This window comes from Apis laboriosa, unplaced genomic scaffold (genome assembly GCF_014066325.1).
Source record: "Apis laboriosa isolate Shangri-la unplaced genomic scaffold, ASM1406632v1 scaffold49_cov149, whole genome shotgun sequence".
Classification (NCBI taxonomy): Eukaryota; Metazoa; Arthropoda; class Insecta; order Hymenoptera; family Apidae; genus Apis; species Apis laboriosa.
In genome coordinates this window covers 2,230,846-2,240,883 of record NW_025223500.1, presented here as the reverse complement: position 1 = coordinate 2,240,883, position 10,038 = coordinate 2,230,846, and the positions used below count along the sequence as shown (strand labels likewise).

Sequence of the window (10,038 nt, the reverse complement as noted above, 5' to 3'; positions counted from 1 at the left end):
AATTAAATATTACGGTTATGAATAATACTCGGTAGTGAACAATTTTTATCGCAACGGTGTTAAAATGAGATCGATACGTGTTAGTGTATATTGGGCTTTGTGCTCAGCTAAAAATGACTATTTTCTGTGATCGAGTATTTTTTACTGTGAGTTTGATAACAATGCCCACAGATCCGTGACATTGTTGATTTTATCAATCATTCATAAAGTGATCGGTTCTTTTTTTATATCTTTTATATTTTTTATTCAAGACGTTGATTCAATTATTATTACTTATCTATCCAAACAATGTCGTTGCCGCGGGGTGTCGGTCTTGGTGTCGACGTAGGTCAATTAATGCAACATCAGCAACAACAGCAGCAACATCACGTGTTACCAGCCGCGTTTTTTCTTCGTGCTAGTGCTGAGAGATATCAAAGGACACCGAAGTGTGCAAGATGCCGTAATCACGGTGTTGTTTCCGCGTTAAAGGGTCACAAACGATACTGTCGTTGGCGGGATTGCGTATGTGCGAAATGTACATTAATTGCGGAGAGACAACGGGTCATGGCTGCTCAGGTAAATTGTCATTACGACATTAATTTATATTAAACACAAATATTATTATTTCGACGATACTTATTAAAACAATTTTTTTAATTGAAAAAACTCTAAATTATATAAATCGATTAAGTAAAACATAGTGATTAAAATTATCATTATATAGTTGACAGATAATGATTTGTATTTATGATTAAGGAAATTATATATAGAAAGTATATTTCATATAAAATATCGTTAATAAGAATTTGCCAATTTTTTTTAAATATTATTAGATCTTTGATATTATGTTAATATATGTTCCATATAAAATGAAACAATTGTGATAAAAATATTTCATTATAGCATGCTGAGTTTTGTTTTCAATGACATAGTAGATATATTAAAAAAGCATAAATTAATTCAATCAGCTTTTTTTAATGTTTTTTAAAACATGGGATACTTCTTTTGTCATTTTACATTTACTTTTTATACATAACATAATATAAATAAAAAAGTGAAACGTGTATATATGAAAATTGAACATGCATTACTATAATAATTTTTTAAAAATTCAGAATCTTTTACATAATTGCTTTAAATTTTGGGAATAGTAGATACTATTTTTAATTTGATTTGTTAATCTTTGAATGTTTTATTTCAATTGTTTGTTTTTTTTCAATTATATTATATATAAAATATAAGTTTTAAATGTAATTTGTGCTTCATCATGTTTATATTTTCAGTAGAGTTTAATTATTGATCCTTGTAGTTTCAAAAGTTAGGTTATATTGATACTTATATTATGATTGTATAAAAATATTTGATATTTATAGAAAATGAAAATGAAAATCATAATATTAATTGAAAAAAGAGATAGAAAAATAGAAAAATATTCTAGACAAATATATTCAAAATATTCTACATATAATACATGATTGAGATTAGAATTGTTAACTTTTTCTTGATTTTAAATTCAATATTTATTTGTTATTAGATTAAAAATAATTAATTATTAAAAATAATATTATTTTAAAAAAATAAAAATATTAAAAATAATTAAAAATAATAAAACTTATGATATTTCATATATTTTTGCTTTTTTTATAATCTTTTATAATTTTGTTAATCATTTAAATCTATAATAAAATCAAAATGTTCATGATTTCATAAAAGAAATAAAATATAAAATGAATAGATTTTTTTAATCTATTATATAAACAATGATATTGTTATATAGATATACATTTTTATGAAATTACTTAATATTTTTTTTATGATTAAAGTAAAATTACATATATTAATTACTGTTAATACCAATGATATTAAATAATTTTTTATATATATACTTCTGAAAATTAATGATAAAAGATAATAAAGCATAATATTTAATAAATTTTTTAAATTTTCTTTGTTTTAATTTTTCTTTTTGTTTTTTAATTGCAAAATTTTATGATTTTTGTCTCATAATTTTGAAAAAGTGAGGTTGCGTATTAACATAAAAGTGATATAACATAATTTGAATAAACAGAAAGACAAATGACTCCTATTTATCATACATATCTATTTATTTTATCCTCTACATATCCACACATATATTTCTTTCTATACACTTACGTATACTTTGCACAATTACATTTTGTGAATTGACGAAGAGATGTTCTTCAGGTCGCGTTAAGAAGGCAACAAGCCCAGGAGGAAAGTGAAGCCCGCGAATTGGGCCTGCAACTGCAATATAATGCTGGCAGCTGCACTACTGCTCCCGTGTTGCCTGGCGCAGCGAGTGCTACTACGCCAGCTGGCAGTCCGCCCCCGCACCCGGCCCATGTAGCAAGTCCTGCCGGTTTAGCAATTCCAGCGGCTGCAGCAGCCGCGGCCGCGGCTGCCGCCGCGCACATTCAAACGCAACTTCAGCATCAGCAACCTGATTGCAGTCTTTTGCAGCGGAAGAGACTTCCTCAGGATGAATATCGGCAGCCCAAGATCGAGAAACAAGAATCAATCGTCGGTGGAATTGCCGGTAAGTAAAGTTTCACTTTGGAATTGCTTGCACTGTAATCCGAAATTATAAAGTTTTTTTTACAACAATACGATTAATTTGTTTTGTTTGTTTAAGTTTCAATTTTCATAGTTCATGAAAGTTTTTTTTTTAAATAAATTTAATTCCTTTCCTCCTTGGATAATTTATGATCCTATGATATTGAAGTATAATTTATTATTCTTTAGAGTTTACAAAGATTTAATTTTAATAGTTAAAGTTTTTATTTCATGATTCTTTTTTTATCATATTACGTATCATAAATGAGCCATTTTATTTGTACCAATTAACTGCGTAAAAAATAATCAACTTGTCATTTTAATGAAGAATCGAAAATGTAGCCAAGCAGATTTTTCTTCATTAATTTAATTATTTCAGTTTTATATAAACATAATAACAAATTATGATATTGATATGTTGACAATTTCTTTTATCATATATTTTAAATTTTATTCTGCATTGAATCTGCTATTTCATCAATATGAATTTTCATCCGTTATCCGAATGGAATTTTTTACATAATCTAATAATATATACGTATAATACTGGTGGATCATTGAAACCAAACAAGTGGATTATCATCGAAATCGCGCGAATAGAATGACACGCACTCACAATTCTTATGGGAAGGTGAACAACACACGCGTGTGCACTTTACCGAGGGTGAGAATGAACTAGCAAGGAGGAAAGAAAGAAGTCTCGAGAAAGGAGCGAAGGGTTGTGTGAGGAGAGAGAATTAAAAAAAAAAAAAAAGAAAAAAGAAAAGGAGAAAGAGTGAGAGTAGAAAAAGGAAGAAAAAGCTGCCATTAACGAGTATATACGAGACTTAAGCTTTAAGTGGTATAATAAGGGGCCAGAAGTTTGGCCATTATTTACTTAACATTATGGTCTCTGGCCACTTGCCCTATTTAGTCGCGTATGTTCACGCACGTTCCTAATGGGCACTCGTTCGCAACTCAAGCGTACTAAACGCATGCGCTCTATCTTCTTCTCTCTTACGCACATTCTGTTCTTGGTCGCGTGTCACATTTTTGCTGCTCGTATCGCAGTTTTGCGGAATCGTTAGAATAGATAGATAATTGATTACAAGATATTTGTAAAATTAGTTTCTTCATTTCATATAAAATCTAATTTTGAGAAAGGAGATGCTTTATAAGATCACTAAATGTTTAATTTCATTATATTTAATTTTACTTCATATTTTATATTTTATATTTAATATTATTGATGATTTTCATCATACAAATACATAATATAAATTTTAAAATTAGATAATTTAATCTAAACTGTTTATGCGATGTTTGATATATAACATTTAAAACAGTAATATTTACATATAAATTTTATATTTAATTTTATTTGCGAACAGGATTTTAAATATTTATGATTTATAATAATAGAAATTTGAGCCTTTTATAATTTCAATCTCTTATTTCTAACATCTTTGAATAAAAATCACTAAAATAAATGAATATATATATATATATTTATATTAATTTGAAATTAGTTATTGCACAATGATAAAATCATTGTATAAAAATAAGATTAAAAATCACTTATCTAATATCTTTACATAGAAGAAACAAAAAATTCAAGCTTTTTCTTTTCTTCTTCGACCCTCCAATTTTTCCTTTCTCGACTTTTCTGAAAAGGTAGCCATGATGACGGAAACTTCGCTTAAGTTATATCTCAGTGATTCGCGTGACCGACACAGAGGAATTAGTTTCTCATTTCCCTATGAAAGATGGAGAAGGGTCGCAAATATATAATACACAGAGAGATGTCTCCTCCCGGTTCGATCTTCGAAACAGAGTGCTTACAGTAGTGTGTATAGACGAGACGCGTCTTCAGTCGAGAAGTTTAGCCGTAATTGAATTTCTCGGGCCAGTGCCTACCACCGCTGGGGGATTCACGACTGGTTGGCTGGTTGGTTTGTTGGTTGGTTCGATGGTTTCCTGTATTCTTGCTAGGTCGAAGATTCTGAAGTTGCCAGGAGAGAGGGTTCATGCACTCTCGCTCTCTTCCTCATCGGTTTTCGAGAGGGTCTCGATGATGATACGGTATTGTACATATTTTAGACCAGATTCTCCGACACTGTGTGTTCTACGATTATTAATAAATTGATGATCGTGATTAACAATTATCTTTTAACCTTTGAATTGATGATTTTTTTTTAAAATTGATTTTTTTTATAGGATAATAATTAAATATAAAAGTTTTCTTTATTAATTTGATAGTATTTGTTGTTATTTAATTGAATTTACAACAGAAATTTGATGTTAGATAAGCTTGTCTGTTGTTAATTTCTACTTATATATTATTTCGATCACAATAAATGTGACTTTAAAAGAAAATAAAACAAATTCCAAATATCATCATTTTATTTGACATGTAACGTGTAAATAAAATACGAAATTTTCGAAAAAATCTATAATCTATAACTTGTAATTTCTTAATTCGTTCAGTAACGTTTTAATTAAATTAGTAAAGGAATTCAATTAGGCTTAATATTTTCAATTGAAAATATACTCATACATATACATAAATCTGAATATTTATATTTCACAAATCGATACTTATTCCATATCCAAAAGTCGACATTAGATAGAGATAAGTGTACACGTCCATAAAGCGGGCAAGCGGTGATTATACTCTGAAAAGGAGAAGACGACGTAGATTTGGTCTTTCCAACAGGACTCCTCGAATATCGTTCCGTATGATACCGCTTTGTGCCTCGTACACACGCGAATGGAAGAACGTCTCTTTTGTGTGTACGCGCGCGGTACTCCCTTTATCCCCGAAGGATCACTTGGTCTCTCCTTCGTCTAAACCCCGGGGACCATTATCCAGCCAGTTTCTCACAGTAGAAGCTTCTTCGAGTGTCCAAGAAACTTTGTGAAAGACCAGTTCGCTTCCGTTCTTCCTCTTTCGTGGCCTGTAGAGGACACCAGGAAATTATTTCACTCGACCGTGCACATTCGCCTTCGGCTTCTCCTTCCAACAATTCTCTTACTCCGTTTCAGACGTGATATCGCGTTGAACGATCGATTTGTCAAGTCTCGAGCGAGAGCGACACCGAGGAAACTCTTTCGAGTTTTTTTTTTCGTGTCATCCTTCTTTCGATCGAATATGCGATCATTTGTTCTATTGAGAAAAATAATGTTTTGAAATTTGGAGTACGAGTATCGTGAGCAAAGATCGAAAAAAATCCATAGATTTATTATTTATAATTAGAGTCTCTCGTAATTTTTTTTTTAAATTTAAATTAAATAACATTCTAGAATGAAATAATATAATACATTAATATTATTTTAATTTTTTTTTTTATAGAAAAAAAATACAGCTCAACAAACACACTCCGTTTGTATCCTGTTTGTAACTCGAAGATAATTTTCTTTAGTCAACTGATTATTCTTACTAATTATTCGTGGCACGTAGCACGTGTCAACATCCAACTTGTAATCAATTTCGAATGAATTCGTTAAAATATTTGACGAAAAAATTGCCAGTGTTGAAAACTCGATGTATGTAATCCGCTATCTCTAACAAACACGATACGAAAGGGTCACAATATAGGTATCTACAGCGAGTCGAGGTATGATATTTGCAATCGGTACAGAGGGATCCATGTGCAAGGAGTTTGTCCACTCGTGGAAGGAATCGCTAACGTGGCACGAATATTACGAAGACTCGTCGCCAAGAAAGAGATAAAATCCACAGAGAGTATAGGGTACGGCTACTTACGTTCCAGCGACGTGCCTGGTAACATTGTTTGCAAAGAGTCAGCACGGCTTCGCAGAACAGAAGAGCCCAATCACGGACTATGTATTCCTACCTATTTGCATAGGTGTAGCCGGTCCTACGAATGCATGTACACGTGCAATGCCGCCGTGGAAGCACGTTTCCGAGTGTGTTTGAACAAAATTCCTGCCAACGTCCTTCTTTCTATCCATCACACGATGTTAGCTTGTGACCCGTGCAGGATCCATGCTCTCGATCACGATGGATTTTCTTGGAAATCCTCGCCTTCCTACATCATTTCTCACACTTTACGATTTTTGATATAAATATCTGTTACAAAAAATAATATCTCGACTAATCTCGAGAAAAACATATTTCGATGCGCAGTATGAAAAGTAGTCTCATTTCAATTATATCTAAGAAAAAAAACTTTCATGTTTACATCAAAAACAATGCAAAATATAAATTTTTTATTTATATATTTCTAAATATACTTGTATACATATATATATATTTATATATATAAATAAATAGAAAGAAACAAAAAGTTAGGTTAGGTTGACTTCTAATTGCATTAATTTTATGATGATATTTAATTGTTGTATTATTAAAAAAAATATTTTTTTTTTCATTTTGCTACATCGTGATTAAATTCATTTATCTAAGAAAATAATCTTATGATTAGAAAACACTTTTGTCTTCCATATTTTTATGACGATTTAATTTCGCGTCGTTCAAGATTCACGTTGGTTTTTCACTCTGAAAAAACGCGGGTCGACGATGAAAGGATCGCGATAAGCGATACCTTTCGACTTAATTAAAAAGAGCACGGCTCGCGTAACTGTTCTGCAGATGTAACAAAAGGAAGAAGAAGCCTTTTCGATGGTGAAGTACACGTTTGATTAACCATCGCCCCTTCCATCCTCTCTTTCTCTCTCTTTCCCTATCTCTTTCGTCTTCCTTGCTTCTTTTTCATCGTTGAGAGGGAGAGAAAAAAACGTAGAATAAGGTTAGGTGGTTGAACGAAGGCTTCCGAATAACATTTTTAAATTGAAAAAGCGAAAAGTGATCCAACGACTGGTGGTTTTAGTTTGAGGAAACCATTGAAAATGAATATAAAACACTTCGATTCCGTTTCTTCGCTCGGTTCTTCTTTGTTACTACTCTCTCACCTCTTTTTCTCAGCGTAGACCCGGTTGTTGAGGGGCCGTCGATTTCCAATGGAAAAATAGGACCTGTGATGCAAAGATCACAAAGATGTAAGCGAGTTCGTTATCCATTTCGTTCGTTACTGGAACAATTATTGTTCATTTATTTGTTATTATAAATTTTTACATATAATAGCAATATGATAGTAATTAAAATGGAAGAAAGAATTGTACGATTAGCATGATTTCTAGTAGGAGAAACTTGCAGGTTTCTTCAAATTTAGTGTGTAAAAGTTAGTTTTTATAAAATTACTTTTTAAAATAATTTATTTGAAGTTTTAATCGTTTATTTTTTAAACGTGTTTTTTATTTTTTTTACCTCTTATTTTTATTATATTATTAATTATAGGTTATATCTTTTTCTTCAGCTTTATATACTACCTTATCTTTTTGTAGAATCTTATTATCTTTTTGTAGAGAGTTGATGAAGATAAAAACGAGAAAGAGAAAAAAATTTAATAATAAGGAAATATTTCTTTAATTAAGCAATAAAATATTTCGAAACTTATTTATTTCAGAAATCTTTAAATACGAAGAAAGAAATCTTTTTATCACGAATTAATAGAAACTTAATAACTATATAATAATAAAAATATAAAGTATTAATAATTTTTTCCATCGATCCAAAAAAATATTTTTAATAAAATCTTCGAATTTCACATTAATATCCAAAATACTTTGAATGAACCAAAAATCAAAGAAATGGCAATGCCGAACCCTACTAATACGTATTTACTTATCTTACTTACATGCATTAAGATTCTCATTATGCTTTATACTACAACATTCTATACAATTTTTATACAAGTTTCTCTACGAACGAACGAATGTAAATATGCTTGTAAAGTGCATAGCTCATAAATGTAATGCAATGTGTAACGAGCAATAAAGCATTAAAAATGAACTCTCGACGCATCCCCAACTGTGAACTCGATGCGTATCGAGACATACGTAAGAATTCAGGATGAGGTTATATGGTCGGGGGTGGGAGGGATCGGTTTTCCGCATGGGGGGATTGTGGCGAGGTGCGAGATGGCGGAAAGCGGGTTGGTTACGGGGGCGTTGGTGGAAGGCGTGCAAGGAGGCGGAGGAGGAGGAGGGAGGGAGAGAGGGAGGGAGAGAGAGAGAGAGAGAGAAGATGAGGAGGAGGAGACGAAAAAGAGAGTCAGAGGTCGAAGCGTGCCCTCCCCGTGATCCTGTTGGCGTTCAGCAACCGTTTACGAGGCATAAACGCCGAAACAAAAGGCGGCTGGGCGCGAAACAATTAAAAACGTTACGCCCGATCGCTCTCCACCGTTTTCTCCCTTTCCACCCCTATTCCTTTCTTTCTTTTTTTTTTCTTCTTTTTTTTTGTGTCTCCCACCCCATATATCTCACCGTCCCTCCCTCCCTCTCTCTCTCTCTCTCTCTCTCTCTCTCTCTCTCTCTCTCTCTCTCTCGAAATTTTTCTCTCGGTAGTTTGTCGCGAGGCTCTTTAACTTCCACCCCTATAGCCATCGAATCGAGGGTGAAAGGGGGGTTAAATGTGTATAGGTATCCCTTTCTAACTTCTCGCCAGGCCGGTTTTCACCCCTTTCGACGGTGCAACACGAAAACACACGGACGGATAAACCGACGCCCACACACGTCCCAGCGTGGAAACAAAAGGGGAATCGCGACGATTTAATGACTGATCGGGCTGTTGCTCGCTGTGTCGTTTGTCGACACCGGTTTCTGTACTTATATCTATAGTTATATACCAAGAACTTTCCCTTCTTTCCTCCAACACCCTACGTATTCCGCGTGGATCAGATTCGTGGGGGTTTTGAATCTATTCTTTCTATAGAGTTATCTCTACTCGCTATTCTCTTTGTTTCTTACCTGTTTACTCACCAGTTTTTGGTTTTCCAGGAATTTTTCTTTTTATTTCTTGTTCCAATATTTGATATTGAAATTTTTAATACTTTATTGCTTCCAAGTCCAAGTTTTCTCGTTTTCTTCGTTAGATGTGCCTATATATCTAACATCTTTTTATCTTTTTTTTAAATTATAATAGTATTCAAATAAATACAGAGAAGAATTAATATATTTCCTCGTGTTTTTCCCTCTCTTCCTCCCGTTTTCTAATTCTTCCTAAAAACTGCTATTATAATTCACCTCCTTTCCCTTCTTTCCCCAAAGCACCAAATACCCCAAATACCTCAATTTCCTCTAAAAAAAAAAAAAAGAAATCATCCCATCCCTTTTCCTCCAATTCTCTTTCTTTCCTCCAAATCTCTCCCTTACCCTTTCATCCACCATCCCAATTTCTTCCACAAGGTACCATCTTACACTTCTCCCTTAACACTGATTCACCCTTTTCACCCCCCAACAATTCCTCTTTTTCCCCTCCTCCTTCTTTTCTTCTCCTTCTTCCTCCTCTTCCTTTTCCCCTCCATCTCCTTCGGCCTCTTTGTCTCAGCTTTCCTCACGCTCTCAATACTTGCCTTTCTTCCTACGTCCTCGAGTCCCGTCGATTTCTCCGCGTCATTTTCTCTTTTTTTTTTTTTTTTT

The 10,038-nt window shown here is 32.8% G+C and overlaps 1 protein-coding gene across 1 annotated transcript in view; it reads left to right on the top strand.

The window, feature by feature from the left end:
- The first annotated feature begins 288 nt into the window (after positions 1–288).
- Positions 289–10,038, top strand: part of LOC122716767 (doublesex- and mab-3-related transcription factor A2) — a 22,552-nt gene continuing 12,802 nt past the window's right edge. The window contains exons 1-2 of the mRNA XM_043940140.1: positions 289–558; positions 2,188–2,539. Of these exons, the coding sequence (XP_043796075.1) occupies positions 289–558; positions 2,188–2,539 (622 nt within the window). The remainder of the gene's footprint in view (positions 559–2,187; positions 2,540–10,038) is intronic.